This window comes from Dipodomys ordii, unplaced genomic scaffold (genome assembly GCF_000151885.1).
Source record: "Dipodomys ordii isolate 6190 unplaced genomic scaffold, Dord_2.0 Scaffold15, whole genome shotgun sequence".
Lineage (NCBI taxonomy): Eukaryota > Metazoa > Chordata > Mammalia > Rodentia > Heteromyidae > Dipodomys > Dipodomys ordii.
This window is the reverse complement of record NW_012267231.1, coordinates 3,909,934-3,927,527: the sequence shown is the minus strand read 5'-3', so window position 1 is coordinate 3,927,527 and position 17,594 is coordinate 3,909,934. Positions and strand designations below refer to the sequence as shown.

General features: G+C 39.7%; 1 protein-coding gene across 3 annotated transcripts in view; it reads left to right on the top strand.

The window, feature by feature from the left end:
• Nucleotides 1-17,594, top strand: part of Akap13 (A kinase (PRKA) anchor protein 13) — a 132,193-nt gene that overhangs the window by 70,145 nt on the left and 44,454 nt on the right. For all 3 annotated transcript variants that reach the window (XM_013012059.1, XM_013012061.1, XM_013012060.1), the window contains exons 9-13: nucleotides 2,378-2,514; nucleotides 7,538-7,908; nucleotides 10,246-10,299; nucleotides 13,006-13,071; nucleotides 15,197-15,389. In XM_013012059.1, coding sequence (XP_012867513.1) covers nucleotides 2,378-2,514; nucleotides 7,538-7,908; nucleotides 10,246-10,299; nucleotides 13,006-13,071; nucleotides 15,197-15,389 — 821 coding nt within the window. The remainder of the gene's footprint in view (nucleotides 1-2,377; nucleotides 2,515-7,537; nucleotides 7,909-10,245; nucleotides 10,300-13,005; nucleotides 13,072-15,196; nucleotides 15,390-17,594) is intronic.

Sequence of the window (17,594 nt, the reverse complement as noted above, 5' to 3'; positions counted from 1 at the left end):
CACAAGAATGACTGGCAGATTTCTATGCAGGCCGTATCCTCATCAGTGCCTGCTTTCAGGTTACTGTCCTCCACTTTTTTTTTTTTTGTCAGTTGTGAGGCTTGAACTCTGGACCTGGGCACTGTCCCTCAGCTCTTCAGCTCAAGGCCAGTGCTCTACCACTTGAGCCACAGTACCACTTCTGGTTTTCTGGTGGTTTATTAGAGATAAGAGTCTCATGGACTTTCCTGCCCAGGCTGGCTTTGAGCCGCAATCCTCAGATCTCAGCCTCCTGAGTAGGATTACAGGCATGAGCCACCAGCACCTGGCTTCTCCTCCGCATTTTTAAAATATCATACATTAAAGATGAATAAAGCCCAACTTCATTAGGTACATGTATCACATACCTGTTATATGCTGAGGAACAGAGTTCTGGTTCCTATATATAACAAAGTATTTCTGATTGTCAGTACAAATCTTTGGGAGGTTACTAATCATCCCTTCTTTCTCATAAGGAAATGGAGACCTACACAGGATTAAATTACTTCTTGGCCTAGGATCTTTATCCTAACAAGTGAGACCTGGCAATAAGGGCTTATGCCTGTAATCCTTAGCTACTCAGGAGGTAGAGATAGGAGAGTCCCTGTTTGAGGCTAGCCCAGGCAAAAGTTAATGAGACCTAAAAATGTAGGTGTGGTGGTATACTAGTCCAACAGTCAATATCGTCTGCACGATATGATCTTATTCCAGACTCCTTTGTGGTCCCTTGTGCTGGTTTAGATTTACTTTGGGGATGAGATGTTTCTATCATGGCTGAGTCTGTGAGAATAGCTTGAGCTTGGAATTGGATGTAGGCTGCCAGCTGGACGGCTTACCGCTCGGCGGTTGCTGTGACAGCCCTTTCTGTTGTTGGCTAGCCCCACTGGTTTTCCTCTCTGTCACAGAATGGAGCTTTTGATTTTTCCAAGGAGGAAAGGGGAAAGAATAGAAAGATCACAAATCTACCAACTCCACCTAGTTAATAATCACTTTATGCAGTATGGGAGGAAAAAGACCATCCAGAATACCCATACATTTCCTTTCCATCTTTGAAAGGCAAGACTGTTCCCATTGAACTAATAGTTGCCTATTAACTATGGTGTTTTTTTTTTTTTCTTTTTAACTGGAGGGTCTTCAGATTAATCTATAGGTCCTGCCTAATTTCCTGTGTCATTCTGTGTGTGATTCTATGATGACATTATCTCCTAATATGTTCATTTCAAGCACAGGATTGTAAATCATACACATACACATAGAGCACACACTGAGCACCTCTTTTTGTTTAAGGATATTTCCAAACTTAGCCAAATTCAGATGATGCATTTTTCTACTATGGTACATTACTTTCCCAGTGTAAGATCTATTTAGGGAAGAAAAGTTAACAGTTTCCTTCATTACTCAGTAGAATCTGTACTTTTTTTTTTTTTTTTTTGTCGTCGTCGGTTGTGGGGCCTGAACTCTGGGCATGGGCGCTGTCCCTCAGCTCAAGGCTAGCACTCTACCACTTGAGCCACAGTGCTACTTCCAGCTTTTTTTTTCCTTTTGCTTATGTGGTGCTAAGGAATCGAACCCAGGGCCTCATGCATGCAAAGCAAGCACTCTACCATTGAGCCCCCTTCCCAGCCCCAGAATCTGTACATTTAATGCACTGATGTATTTATTTATCTACTACTTAATATCACTAATTTTTGTGATTGTGCCACTTTGATCTTTGTGTCGCTAATTTAAAAAAGTAATGTTTCTAGAAACAACTATAATCTCAGAACAGAAATTGGCCCACAAATCGCATTTCATAATTTCCTAATGGACTTCAGATTTTCAAAACAAAAGACAAGCTGTAATTATCAGAAAGAAAACATTTCCATCTAGATAGAATATAGTTCTGACTCATCATTTTATCTTTCTCTACACTACAAGCTCATGATTATCTTATTGAAGTAGCAGATCTGAAACCCTGTAATTTGACTGTGTTCTTTCTAGTTTCTTTATGTTTTTAAAAAGAAAGAGGCCGAGGGCTGGTGGCTCATTCCTGTAGCCTAGCTACTCAGGAAGCTGAGATCTAAGAATTGAGCTGCAAAGCCAGCCCAGAAAGTCTGTGAGACTCTTTCTCTCCAATGAAGCACCAGAAAACCGGAAAGTGGTGCTGTGGCTCAGTGGTAGAGTGGTCGCCTTGAGCTGAAGAGTTCAGGGACAGTGCCTAGGCCCAGAGTTCAAGTCCCACAACCGATGAGAGAGTGAGAAAGAGAGAAAGAAAGGGGGAGAGAGGACAAAAAGCAGTAGAGAGAAAAGTACTAGTACCTTGTGTGAAAGGAAAGTGAATTTGTAAAAAAGTGTTGATTGAATAAATTTTCTTTCTCAGAGTGTGAGAACTTCTTGGCTGTCGGGCTGGGCGGGGAGTGTGCCTCAAAACAAGCTGTACTTCAAAGAGAATCTGAGAGTGACACTGACCTCTTCCATTCGCCCAGTGATGAGATGGACAGCATCATCTTCTCAAAGGTTTGCCGGTGCCTTCTTTTATTTTTCTCCCGTGACTGTCATCTACACAGTTGGCATCCCTCAACTCTTTTCCCAAGGCAAATTGTTTTCCCTCATCCATGCTTCTTTAAGGATGGTCTAGCTAGCCATATAGCTTGCACTTGCAATCAGGAGTGTGTATTAACTTACAAAGAAGGAAACCACAGATTGCTAGGGCTCAGACAAAAGGCATTGGCAAAATCTGTTTTCTACAAAATCATGAAGTTTAAGTTCTGCAAAATACTGAAGTTTTTGAGCTTCCATTGAAGTTTTAAGTCATGGAAGTTCCTTTAGAATGAAGTTCCTTTAAGTCAGATGACAGTGAAACACTTCAGTGGGCAGGAAGAGACCACAGCTCAGACTCAATGATGTCATGTGTATAAACTAACCAGAGAGTCATTTCTGATTAATGTGTTGAGGCCTGAAGCTCACTGCTGAGCCTGGTGATATCATCGCTTTTCATCCAACCTGCTGAATTGGACCTTTCTAGATCTCTGCTTGGGAACCCAAGCTTTCTCCTTAGTGAAAGCCCATTCACATGAATCGGCTCGTGCATCTATATAATTTGAGGCAAAGGGAGTAGAGGACAGGGACCTTGGCTTCCTTTGGCTTTGTGTGTTTCTAGTTCTGTTTTGTCTTCTAAGATGAATAGAGGGCTTTCCCATAGGCAAGAGTGTGGATTGTACTCAATTATGTGCCACAAGTGGTTTTCTTAATAGTAAGGGGTTGAAGGGGCAGAGACATTGCGGCAGCCGTGAAGACTGTTCCTTTGGATTCTCTGACGACATTGAAGAAGTGGTGAGAGCAGTTATGTTAGTGGGTGATTAAGTTGTTCAAGGGACTGTGATGACCCAGTGTTTAGAACGTATGGTGTAGGAATGATGGCATGCGGTTGTGGAAATGTGGTCTGGAACCTGAAGCCTCTGTGAGTGAACCATGTGTACCTTCTTGGGCCCTCATCTTCCCCCTGCATCTTGTTCTTTGTCTTCATGGTCTTCATAGTTGCCCAGGTTGTTCTGTGACTTGGGATTCTATGAAGTGAAATCTTTACACATTAGAGAGATCTTCCCTTCTTCGAAGTTATTTTGTGATATGTTTGTTTGTTTTTAAGTCTTAGAACATTCAGGGGTGATTTCCCCCGAACCTTTGAGGTTTTAATTGTGAGCACATCTATTCCTCTTGAGGGAATATGTAGCATTATGAAGATACACCTCTCTACAAACATTGCTTTTGATTGAGAGGAACAGGTTAGATTGTGCCTCTCTAGATTCCTGCTTTCAATTTAATAGGGTTCTTTATAACGGGCCATGGGTACCTGTAGAGTTATTAAACATATATTTATGTTTGAAAATCATAACGACATTAAAAAAATCATCCTTGTAAAGAAAACCCTTGTTTGCTTCCTTCTGAGGTATATGACAGCTGGTCCCTAGGCGTTAACTGTCTTTTACAAACTGATAATTTTTTTCTGGTCACTAATTGAAAGGTTTGTCTACCTAAGAAAAAAAAAATTTTTCTGTATTTTAGTTTCTTACTCAAGCTACCAAAGGCATTCAGGAGATTATTCTTACAAATAACTGTTTGTCATATTCTGACACTTTTTTCCCCAGGAGGATTTGACAGATTTTTTTTTTAAGCTGACACACATGCCACATAAACTTGTACCTACATTTCATACAGGAGGGCAATCCAGGCACTTTCACCCCTTCATGGATGTAGAAGGAAGAATAAATGGCATCTGCCCTTTGTATGTGCACTCTACCAAAGTGGTTGGTGGTAAAGGGGCTCTGCAATAAATGTTTTCTCTAGTATTAAGAAAAGAAAAAGAAAACCTATGGGCTTGCTACTTTGCAAAGAAAAAAAGAAACAAGACTAATATTGGCAGAGTATATAATACACACAAGGCACTACAATATGTTCCTTATATGCTAAATCTCATCTCATAGTCTTGGAACCCTGACAAGTGAACTGATATTCTTGAGGGTAGTAGATGTTGTTACCAGTAAAAATTACTAGCACCAAGTAAAGAGATTGAGATTTGCACCTTGGCTTGACTTTAAAATCCATCCAGGTTTTGTTTCTTCTTGATCTCTCGCAAGCTCCTCCGAAAGCCAGTAATTTGTATTGAAGCACAGTATTGGTGGATAGGCCATCAGCTGCTTTCTTAAAAATCTTCTGCATACGTCATCCATATAAGCATGTGCTGCACAGTACCAGAGTGTTCCACTTTCTTCCCAGGGCCTAACCCTCTCCTCCCCCATTCTCTAAAAATAATATTAATAGTAATAACTGGCGGGCAAGCCCTTGTAACATCCCTTTCTGTGAACCGCCAGTGGTGCATTAGGTCACTTCCTGCAGACATTTGTTTAACTTCAGCCTTACACGGGATTTTTTTTTTTTTTAAACAGCAGCTGTTTTTCATGAACTTTTCCCCTTCGTCTTGTCTTTCTGTTTATGCTCCTTCTGGTAAAATGTCACTCTACAGTGGCTGTCATGAGCATCGTCTTTATCCTTAAGAATATTTTCTAAGGTATTTCTTTTCCTTAGATCAGCACTATAAAATTAACGCTTTTTAAAGTGGAGCACTCACTAAGAGAAGAAGTGGTAAGAAAAAGTTGACACACTATAGGCCACTCTGCTCAGGTCCTTCAGCTTCTTACATAAACTCTTGCCCAGATTGAATTCAATGATTGTGGTATATGTTAGGGTCTTAAAATGTGAGCAGTTTCCCAAGACACACAGAACACCTTGTGTATAATATAAATAATAAGTGTTTGACGAATAAATGAATGAAATTTAGGGGTCCATATTTTGCCAGAGTTGGCTTCCCTGCTGGTTTCTGGTGCTTGTTACACTCCTTGGCATTGCCTGGGCTGACCAACTCTCTGTTTTACTTGTCACATGATCTTTGCTCGAGAATCTCTGTCTTTTATTTCACTTCTCTTACAAGGAGACCCACTCATGTTTGGTCTAGGCCCACAACCTCATCTTAATCAATTACACCTACAAAGACTTATTTCCAAATAAGGTCTCCTTCTGAGAGGGACACCTATTTTAAGGAGAGGACTTTGACTCAGTAAGTAGTGTGAGAAAGCTAAGATACTGTAGAATTCCCCTCCAAAGTTTTGTTTTTGACTGTTGACATTTTCCTTCTGGAGAGGGGAGCATCTTGAATAGGAATCTTTTAGGATGGCTGTTTCAGTCCTTTGGTGACATAAAAAGGACAGTCAGTAATTTCATTTAAAAGTAATACCACCTTTCAGAATTTATTTGGTCAAGCACAGTTTTATTTTGCAGGCTGTCTGGTGAAGGGGCTTTCTGATGACTTTGACATCTTACAAGTGATTTTAGAAATGATGGAGCTGACAGGAAGATTTGTTTGAGTTAAAATCAGCTCTGATTCCAACCCTGATTCTGTTACTCACAGCTTGCACACTTGGGAAGACTCCATTAGACAATCTGAGTCTCTGTTTTCTGGCCTACATTATAATCTCCTTGTGCTTTTCCCACTTAGTCTCATCCTACATATCATTCAAACAGGAGCTAATCTAAGAAAGTGAAATCTTTAGTGTGGGAAAAAAACGTTAGAAAGTAGCTGGTGCGATCAGGCACAAAGCTGAGCTTGGTGGTGCAAGCTTGTAATCCTAGTTACTTGAGGACAGAGATGGGGTAATTACAGTTTGAAGCTAGCCAAGCAAAAAAAGAAGTTGGGGAGATTCCACTTTAACCAATGGCTAGGCACAGTGGCGTATGCCTGTCATCTTAGCTATGGGAGACACATAATGGCTGGGCGCAGTGGCTAGCACCTGCTATCCTCAGAAACACAGAGCAACACAATTAGGAGAGTCACAGTGTAATCTGGCTGGGCATAAGGCAGATCCCATTTTCAAAATAGCCAAGACAAAAAGGTGTGGGGGTGTGGCTCAAGTGGCAGAGCAGCATCCTTCCTAAAAGTTCAAGGCTGCCCTGAGTTCAGTCCCCAGTACTGTCAAAACAGAACAAACCAATGTAAGCAAACAAATAACCTTTCCAAATAAAGGGCTTGATTCCCATTCCAACTTTGAAATGACTCCATGGTGTTCTCTCTCTCTGTTTACATTTTCTCCTAAGAACCCATAGTAAAACATTGAGTCACCTGGCTAACCAGGAGTTAGTAGTGAAAAAAAAAAGATGGCAGTGTCCCTTCCCCATTCTCTGCTCCCCAACCTGCAAGAGTATACAATAGGGCAGTGACCCTGTGTGCTCACCTATCTCCTAGGTACTTTGACTTCTTTTAGTATTTTGGCCTTGTGTGCTGTGATGTTCACCTTTTTCTCAATCATCATATTGTGTGTGCTTGGTGTCAAGCTACTAGTACCAGAGTTCTTACTAGGTTTTACAGGTTGGTCAGAGAAGAAGCATTGTTAGTTTATGGAAGACCTCATTACCAGATTGTTTCCGTAGGCTTTGTCCCTGTAATACAAACATTTCCCAGTGAATTGAGAAATGCTAGCTTTTCCCCATTTAGAAACTGGCAGAGTTTAGATAGGATCGTAAGTTATTGAGCATTTTTCAAAAGGGTGCTTAAAAACAGCCCTGTGTTTCACTACATCATATTTGTACTTATATAGGCTACTTTGTTTCAGTTAAAACTTTTCAAAAGATTGAACTTAACATAGCAGGAATTTATGGTTTTATATGGTAGAACCCCCTCCCCCACTTTTCTTCCCCCCAGACTAATCATGGCTCCCTTTGTTTCAGTTGATGGTATGGGCTGAATTATCCTAAGAACTTTTTCCCCTAGAAGGAAAATATGATGTGCTTTCTAAATTAGCACCTCCAATAAGTTAACAGGCAGTTGTCAATCCTTGAATACTGTACTAGAGGCCAAAGGGGTGGTTTGAATCTGTGCTTGAATTCAGTTATTGCCCTTGGTCCTCTTAGACCCACTTGACTTGGTCTGGAATAATTGAGGATATCTGCTTGCACCTGCAGTTTCAACCAGATGTGCTTTCTCCCATTGCAGCCTGAGGAAGAGCAGTTGGTTTGTGATATCATGGGGTCCAGTTCTTCCACGGATGACACAGCTTCTCTGGATCGACACTCTTCTCATGGCAGTGATGGGTCCCTCCCTCCAGCCTCAAAGCTCAACAAGCCCAGAGATCATCAAAGCCCCAATGGCTTCTACAGCCCTGGGATGGGAATGGAGGGTCGAGAGAGTGAGAGTGAGCCTACGGGCTCAGGTGACGTGGAAGAGGAGGAGATGGACAGCATCACAGAAGTGCCTGCCAACTGCTCCATCCTGAGGAGCTCCATGCGCTCCCTGTCCCCGTTCCGGAGGCACAGCTGGGGTCCTGGGAAGAACGCTGCCAGCGATGCAGAAATGAACCAGCGCAGGTGAGCCGGGAGTCCATTCATTCCATGTCTCTGTGCCTGCTTTTGAGATATTTCTCACTTGGCACTGTTTCTGGTCAAAAGAGTTTAAGAGAAGAAATAATACAGGCCTTGAAATTAGAACGAACTCTATTCAGACTCCAACTCTTGTAACTTGCATGTAATAGCATAGGCTTTGGGTAAGTTACTTGATCACCCTGAACTTAATTTTCCCATCTGCGAATTCTTGCCTGTCAGTACATTTGTAATAATACAGTATGACCGTTAAGTAGTATTTAACACATGGTAATATTTACTCCTGCCAGAACATTCTTAACACATCTAAGTATTCATAGTGTGTCTTAAGAAGTAAGTGTTTCTACTGCAGAAAGTTTTGATAAGTATAAATTGTTGATGTTTATTTCTCAAGAGAGCAGAAGACTCACAAGGGACCACAAAAATGTTGGTATTTTCTCAAGTGTCCTACAGTCTTTTACAAGTACGATCCAGCCTTAGGCCTTCATTTTGGTAGCAGGAGCTGATTTTTGTTTCTCACCATTGACTGCCCAGATGAACTTAAGCAGGTAGTTTTAACTATAAAGAACTGGGGTTCTCAGCCCTGTAGATATCCTGGATGGTATACTTATTCCAGAGCTGCTTTCGTAAGGAGATGCAGCTAGGGGAATGTGTGATCTAGTCAGATTTGCTCACTCCTGTATTCTTTTAATCAGCCAGTGTATACCCAGTGCTTGGCACTGTTCTAAGTTCTGGAGATAGAGATAAACAAGACATGTCCTGTCTTAATGGAGCTAGCTCACAGTACTATCCTATACTTTCCTAATTTGCTAATTTTTTCAGACTCATTTTTGACACATTATAAGACTGGTGCAAATAATTTACATTATTCAAGGTCAGTAGAATCCAGGTTTCTGGTCTTAGTCAAATTCTTTTCCTACAACCCTGTATCATCCTGTAACATAGTTTTTTTGGTTGGTTGTTGTTCTTTTAAAGCAGTATTACTTGCCATGTTGTTTTATAGACATTTGAAATCCTAGGTTATATGGAACACAAGTCCTAAAGGGTTTTTGTCCCAGTTTTATATATACTTTTTTTTTTTTGTCTTCGGTTGTGGGGTCTGAACTCTGGGCCTGGGTGCTGTCCCTCAGCTCTTCAGCTCAAGGCGAGAGCTCTACCACTTGAGCCACAGTGCCACTACCAACTTTTTCTGCTTATGTGGTACTGAGGAATTGAACCCAGGGCCTCATTCATGAAAGGCAAGCACTCTACCACTGAGCCACCTTCCCAGCCCTGTTGCTGTTTTGTTTTTTTTTTAAGCAGTCACAATAATTGGAAATAGATGAGCCAGGCACTGGTGACTCACACCTGTAATCCTAGCTATTGTGGTTCAGAGCCAGCCTAGGCTGGAAAGTCTGTGAGACTGTTAGCTCCAATGAACCACCAGAAAACCAGAAGTGGAGCTGTGGCTCAAAGTGGTAGAGCCTTGAGTGAAAAAGCCCAGAGACAACACCCAGGCCCTGGGTTCAAGCATGACTGACAAAAAAGGGAAATAGACATGATCAGAATTCCCTTCCTGAGTAAGGGAAACTTCTGGATAGGTCACCCTAATTTTAGATGGTGAATAGCAAACAGCTTGAGGGAAGGAGGGGTTATTTTATCTGTTACTTATTTTTCTTTTGGTGGCTTGAGGTAAGGATCATGCTCACTCTGCCTTTTGGCTGGCACTCTACCTCTTGAGCCACAACTCAACCCATTTTTCTCTGTCACTACTGTGGACCCCTTTGTTATGATTTTGAGTTCATAGCTGTATGTAGCTCAGATAAAAATGATTTGCAAAGATTATAGACAATCGTGATTGGAGACTAGAACCCTATTAAGTTTCATCCTGTATGTCACAGATCATGGTTGACCATAGAGTTGATAAGTACCTAGTACCACTATCTCAATACCTCTTTATATCATAGAATAAGAGTTAAGTTTCAGTTATCACTTTAATAGTGTGACCATTCTTCTGTTACTTGTATATTGTGTAACCCAAAAGGAAAACCTTTTAAAATTTCGAGTGGCACTTTTTTCCTAATCCTATTAAGTTACAAAATTAATACACTTCATAGCTTGGTCATTAGATTAACTCTTTGGAGCAAGAAGGGATGGAAGTAGTCCTCCACAGGTCCTTTCAGTTCTGATTGCTTTTGTCATTTCACATTCCTTCAACCTCTCTCCTCCTGTACTGTTTGTCTGTGGGGATCATGTCTTCTCCATTGAGGTATCTGTATGTGTCATGCATTTATAGCCCATTTTGTCTCACTGACCTCACTGACCTCTTCCACCATTCATTTTCAGTTCAATGCGAGTTCTTGGGGATGTGGTCAGGAGACCTCCCATTCATAGAAGAAGGTACAGAGTTCACTAAATCCATGGACTAACACGTTGCCTTTGAGCATATACTAACAATCATCTTCTGCTTACTACAGGTGGACAATCTAATTTCAAATAATGTCGTTTCTTGTTCAGGCTAACAAAATATAGGCACTTGTTAATTACTTGTCATTATACCCATTCGAGAAGAAGTAAGTTTCTTTAAAGCTTTTTATTTTATCTTTTAAATTTTAAAAAATATTTTTTCTAGTATTTATTTGTTCAGATTACTTTGATAATAGCCTCTCCACCAACTTTTTATCTAGGAGAATTTGAAACATTTTCCATGTTGTACCTATGTAGCGACCCTGGAAACCAACCTCCCTCCCTTCTTTTTCTCCCTCCCCTTATCTCCCTTCCCTACTGTCCATTCATACTGTCTCCCACTCTTGTTTTCTTCCCTTCCTCTTTCTGAAAATAAGAAATAGAATTACAAAGGTTCTAAAATATTTTCAATAAGATAGAAGGTATTATTAACTAGGCCACCTGGCAGTTTCTATTCTCTCATTTTTTGTTGTTGAGGTTTTGTTTTAGTCCTGGGGTTTGAACTCAAGGCCTCATGCTTACCAGGCTAGCTCTCTACCACTTGAGCCATTCCTCATAGCCTTAGGTTCCATGATCGAAAGAGTCACTTCACAAAGCAATTAAGAAGTATGAGCTGATCTCAGGCTTTGAATTGATCATTTGTTAGGTTAAAAAGTTGAAGCTAAAAACCAGTGATTTATAAGCTGGTAGGTTTATTTCTAGTCCAACAATATCCATTTGCTTCACACTTTCCAAATGTAGGTTATATTTTATTGTTGAGAAGCCACTAGTGAAGTATTTATGCATTACATTTACTTAAAAACATTTAACAATCCAAAAAGTATACTTCTATTACTATTCAATATTTCTCATAGTAAGAGACATTTGCGGTGAAGTATTTGTATCCATTAGCTGAATCTTGTACAGAAACAAGCAGGGAGTGATCTTTTATCTTTCTGCTCATCTTCCTCAAGTGGATACTTCCTTTTAGGCTTTATTTTAGGCCAAAATTGAGCTTATATTCAGATAATCTCATGAATCTCATATGATAGTGACTTCAGTTAAGGAGAACATGTTATTAAATGCCTTTTTCAGTAGAAGGTCTCTAAAGCCTTTGAAGCTACATTTGACAGTGTTTCTGTATTATGAATTTACTAAAAGCTTGCACTTGGGGATAAGTTGCTGGATTCATTCCAAGTTAGTGTATATATACAAGTGTAATAAACAATTCTAGTTAAATTTAAGATGAGTGAAACATTTCTTGTAGAAAGACCATGATATATAATTTAACAGTTTGTAAACTAGGCGCTGGTAGCTCACGTTTATAATCCTGGCTACTCAGGAGGCTGAAATCTGAGGATCACAGTTCAGAGCCAGTCCAGGCAGGAAATTTGTGAGACTGTTATCTCCAACGAACCACCAGAAAACAGGAAGTAGAGCACTAGCATTGAGAAAAAGAACCCAGGCATAGTGCCCAAGCCCTAAGTTCAAGCCCCACAACTGACAAAAAAAAAAAAATTGTAAAATTGAAACATTGTAACAAGTATTAAAGTAGGAATAAGTGTTTGTGTGTGTGTGTGTGTGTGTGTGTGTGTGTGTGTGTGTGTCTGTCTGTCTGTCTGTCTGTCTGTGTCTGTATATATTTAATGTGGAACTTACTAAATTTCAAAGCCAAAGAACTAGTCCATATCAACACCTCTCCCCGTCTCCCCCCTCTGCCGCCTCCCAGCCTACCAACTGAAAAACTAAGGCCTTGGGATGCTTTGAATTGTGAGGGAAGTTAGCTGCTAATAGAAAGGGCAGACTTAGAACATCTTTCATTTACTGGGTCCTTAGGAAAGCTGTTCATGTCTATCTCCCTGTCATTCTCCATTTTAAATTCCTTCCCAGTCTTCTACATCAATGTTGTTCTTTAAACTGGCTCTATTTATTATTTCCAGCTCTCAAATTTTCTTTTGCTACTATACTGGGATAATCAAGGGAGCAGATGATCATATGGATTTGTTTTAATCTTATGAAAAAAGTTTCCAATTTAAAATATGTATTAGCTCAGTGCCATAGAAGTTGAAGGAATTGTTATCATTAAAATACAAGGGAATGTCGCTGTTGTTGCATGCTTTACTTATAGCAGAATTTTGATTGAGAATCCTGCAGGATTTTAAGACTCAAGATTGTCTGGTTTAATTGGATCCTTAATGGATAGACAATAAATGCAGAAAACTGGTCATTCAGGAAGCCCACCCTAGTATATACTTAGTGAAACTGTGGCAAGGTCATTTGGTTGCTGAGATGTATGTAAAGGGATAAAGTTAAAGTGTCCCAATAGTGGGGGTTAAAACACCTTCTGAAAATTTCTAAAGCGGAAACTACAATGGGATGGGTCTCTGCCAAGGGACTACTAGCAGTTAATTCTTGGGCCTTAAGTTGGCCTGGCAAGAACTCCCATAGTCTTTTCTCCAAAACGTCATCTAGATAGACCATCAATAGGACTGTTTTAAGTTTTCCATGGTTCTTACTCTAAATTCTCGGTATTAATCCAAGGTTTGGGGATGATTAAATAAATCTGTCTCTTAACTGTGTCCTTTCTTTTAAACCTAATAACTCCACACTTGTGTCCCCTTTTCTTCCCCCATTTCTGTTTCTGCCTTTGATGTCATCTAGTATGAGCTGGTGTCCCTCTGGTGTACAATATTCTGCTGCCCCGAGTGCTGACTTTAATTACAGAAGGTATAGTATGGTTATGTATCTAGCCACCAAGCGGGGAACCATAAAGTATGGCATCTGGCTTTTGGCTTGGAGCTGGCTTCTCTGAGCTGGCATGCTTATGGGTAGCTGCTTTGTCTGAGCACGGTATTCTGTTGCCTTGCCTGTGGGCTTCACCAACCCCAAGCCACACAGTGTGCCCTGTGCGACCCATTTGTCTCAAGTAGCTGATACTTTCCTTGACTCTGTGGGATGGTAGACCGAGTTTCCTTTCTTTTTAGTCTTTCCAATTCAAAGCTTCTTAGAAAAACAATGAGAGAAGCAAGGTAACTAATAAGATGCACTGATGTTATCTGACATCGAATGTTACATAAGTGATTTATTCCCAAATGTTAAATAAATGAATAACCGAAAGTTAAATAAACGTATTGAACATAGTAAAAAGCAAAAGAAAACAAAGAGATGCACGGATCTCTGTAACATTATTCAGTCTGCCGCTGTGCTTAAATTTCCAATTTCAGAGATCTGCATGATCATTTCATGGTCTCTCAGCTTAAGCAGCCAGACTTAAATTACCAAAACATTTTTTAGGGTTGAATTTTAGGGGGAACATAGATCTGGTTTTCTCAAGCTTTTTAAATAGCTCCCAACAGAAAATTAATTTTTTCTTTACTTACCCTTTCTTCTTATCCCTGCTATTGAATATGAGTTTTATACATTTCATTATAGTGAGTCATAGCTTCTATTGTTATTTTGAAATCAGAAAAACAGAAAAACAAATTTGTTGTGTAACTTACCTAATAGAGAAAAATAGAAGCATATGACTTTAGCTCATAAGTAATTTATAAAACCAAAAAAATATTAAATAGCAACCCTTCTGGGCTGGCATGTATGATTTTAATTATGGCAATTAACTGTACACTTGTTTTTTTTACAGAATGAATGTAACTAAATAGCTTTAGTATACCACCAGCCATATTCCAATTTCTTTTTCACTTTAGTTATTTTTCAGATAGTCTTGCTTTTTTGCCCAGGGCCAGTCTCAGACCCCGATCCTCCTAGCCACACCTTCCTCAAAGCTGGGCTTCTGATATGTGCCACCATTCTTGGCATGTTGAGTTAGGATGTCTTTCTTGCTCAAGCTGGCCTTGAACCATGATCCTCCTGATATTTAGTTTACCATGTAGCTAGTGTTAACTGGGTTGCACCACTACCCCAACTTCTAGCTGTTTCTTGAGGACATGGACACCTACAAATATTTCTAAGTTCTTGCTTATATTTAAGGCATTACCACTGTAGCTAAAACATGAATTATTCTAGTTAGCCGCCCAAGGAAGATGGACAACTAACCTTTCTCTGTAGCTTCCTGCTTGTAAAAAGTGGTTTTTATTCTGCTGACCACAAAATCTTTACCCGATGAATCCCATATTTTTTTTAAAATCTCATTAAAATTCCAAACCCTGTTTTGGGACTTTTATGCAGTACTGTAGTTTGAGCTCAGGGCCTCAGTCTAAGCAGATGCTCTACCCCTGCGCCATGCCTCCAGCTCTCAGCATTTAATTTATTAGTGTTTCATGTGCCTGCCTGCAGTGACAGGAAGCCTGTCAACAGTGGTTGTTTGGCCAGGTGTGCACAGAGGATAATAGACTAACGATAGAGTGTTCTGGGTGGTAGCAGACCTGTAAAGTTGTGACAGTGAGGTAGAAAATGGTTAGATGTAAAGATATGGAGTAACAGTGGACACACAGGCAAATGACTTCTCAAAGTTACTGTGCTTATACTCTTTCTATGGCATTTGATGTTTGCTGAGCTGATTCTGGCAAACATTACTTAGATGAGTGGAAAACATATATATGAGGTATATAAAAGGTAATATAAATACCATCTGTCCATGTACCATATTGGAAAGAAATCTAAGAAGATAGTCTTAGCTAGTTCAACATTTAGAGAAGTTGAACAAGGTAAGAAAGCCTGCATGCCCTCTTCTTTCTCAGCATTCCAAAGCTTTTGGGGCAAAGGTAGGTGGTACTTACACTACGCCCTTATAGACAGAGGGGATGTAGGCATAATATCAGAGCATGTGCCTCCTTCCATGATGAGACCTACAAATGGAATGAATGCATTAACAACTCCCATGCTCTGTGTTCAGTTTCAGTCTGGAAGGCTTGACAGGAGGAGATGGTGTTGGGAACAAGCCATCTTCATCTCTAGAAGTAAACTCTGCCAACTCCAAAGATCTTAGACACCCTTTTGGTATTGAGGAGCGGCGTGACTCTCTGGTATCGCTTTCTGAAGAGAATCTGGAATCAAACCAACGAGAACATAGGATATTTGATCAGCAGGTAAGGCTGAAATGAATGCATTTTGCTCATTTGGAAAAAATACTATGTCCCAAAGTAGGAGTTTGTATGTATTAGGAACATGGAAGACAAGGAAGGCTTCTCTGTTAGGATAAAGGTAGTAGCTATGATTACTTACCTATTAAATAATAGGCCCAGGTTACCACTAAAATCAAGTATTTAGTACTTAAGATTTTAAATATTCTATCAAAGAAAAATTGAGAATATATCCAGAACATTCAGTTGAATTTCTCCTTATCCATGGCCTTCTTTTACCACCTCTGTAGAAATATGAGTCTTGACGTGTGTTGCAAGTCATTATTCAGTTTTTTAGTTTGCAAAAACATATCCCCAGTTTCTCCTTCTTAGAAAAAAATATGCTTTGTCTCAACCATAATGTCAGGGGAGTGACTTGATTCCCTCGGCTTCCTATTCCTACTAGAGTTCTCTAGAGAGCTTTACACCCCCTGCCTCCCTCGCCTCCTTTCTCACCACTTAATCACCTTAGTTTATACTGCTACTCTTTTGGAATGCCTGTCTTGAAAGCAGAGGACCTCCTTCTTAGTCAAATGAAGTGATTTTTTTCCTTAGTTCTATCTTTTCAGACCCACCTTTGACAACCCTGGGAGAGTTTTTGAGTTGAGAAGTCGAGTTCCATGAGTGTCCTACTCATTCCTGTTCCTCCTTCACCCTCCTGGTTCAGGCAATTTTGAACTCATTTATGAAAGGATTCTGGGATGACTTTTAATTTCTACAAATGAAGCATTTCCAGTTAAACAAAAATATGAATAGATGATTTGAATATTCTTTGACTTGATGACTGGGATTTAGTGTAGCAATTTTTATTTTATTTAGTGTAGCTTATCGAAATGAAAGCTTTGGTACTCTCTATAGAAGGGAGCTCCAGAAATTTCTTTATTGCAGCCTACTACAGGAGCAATGATGTGATCAAATAAAGATGTGACAGGATTCTCTTAATAATGAGTGAATTTTTTATGCTTATGTAAGAAGAAATTGGGCCTAATGAAAATCAAATTGAAAGCTTGAAAGAACTTTACCACTCCTTGTTGTTGAATTCTGCTTGGCCCACTATATAATATTACAAATATTCGACTTGGTGGAGCATGCTTGTAATCCTAGTCAGTACTCTGAAGCAGAAACAGGAGGATTGCAAGTTGCAGGCTATCCTAGTCTACATAGCATAAGCCCTGTGTCCACCCTTCCCCACTCCCCCCCCCCCAAAAAAAAGAACTTTGATGATCCATGAGTGCAGCTTTGATAAGAACAAATGTAACCCATGAAAATTTGAGAAATAAATTTCTCAAGTGTATAGAATCCTTTGAAAATCATTTGTAAAACTTAGAAAAAAAATCATAGATTTCTGAACAGTCATAGACTTGGCCCCAAGGTGTAATGCTTTATATTGATCAAATTTCAAGCCAGAGTTCCTGGCTGTGAAGGTTCCCTGCTTCTTCCATGTCACTAAAGTTAACAGGTTTTAGTTGTGGGTATGAGAACATTTGAGCTTTTGTAGTACTGTTTGTGTGATACCTTTTCTGAGGTGGATATTTCTAAAAATTTGACAGGTGACTCTGTCTTTAAGAAAGTGATGTCCCACGGAAACTTTTCTAAAATGGGTTTTCTAGTTTAGTTTTCGAGATAAAGTCAGCATCTCTAGATAAGTGTCAATATTGTCATAGGCTTGCTGTGCATAGGCTTCCTGGAGTTCTGTGTCCCTGTGGTTCTTTTTGTGTTTAGCCTTAGACTGGGTATTTGAGCTGCTTGTATCTCTCAGATCTAGACAAGACGCCTACAGCCAATTTCCTGTTGAAAGTCTCTGCCTTACACTGAGGTCATTTTTCAGATCTCACAGTTGTGTTTGAAACATAGCAACTGTTTGTCTGATTCCATGGTTACACAGGAACAAGTTCTAAATAATCAAGAAGTCTTTGGACCAACTGAATTGAGTTCATGCTAGTAATAGATTTGTCATTGCTTCTCTTTCAAAATGTGTAACTCATAAAGAGACATTTCTTCCTAGTATAAAGTAAAGGGGTTAGTGAGAAATTAGCAGTTAGAAAAAGCTTTTTCAAAGGAGGGGTACCTCCTTAGAAGTAAGGAGGTACTGTTTTCAACAATTTTTGTTTGGATTTTCTTTCTTTCTTTCTTTCTTTCTTTCTTTCTTTCTTTCTTTCTTTCTTTCTTTCT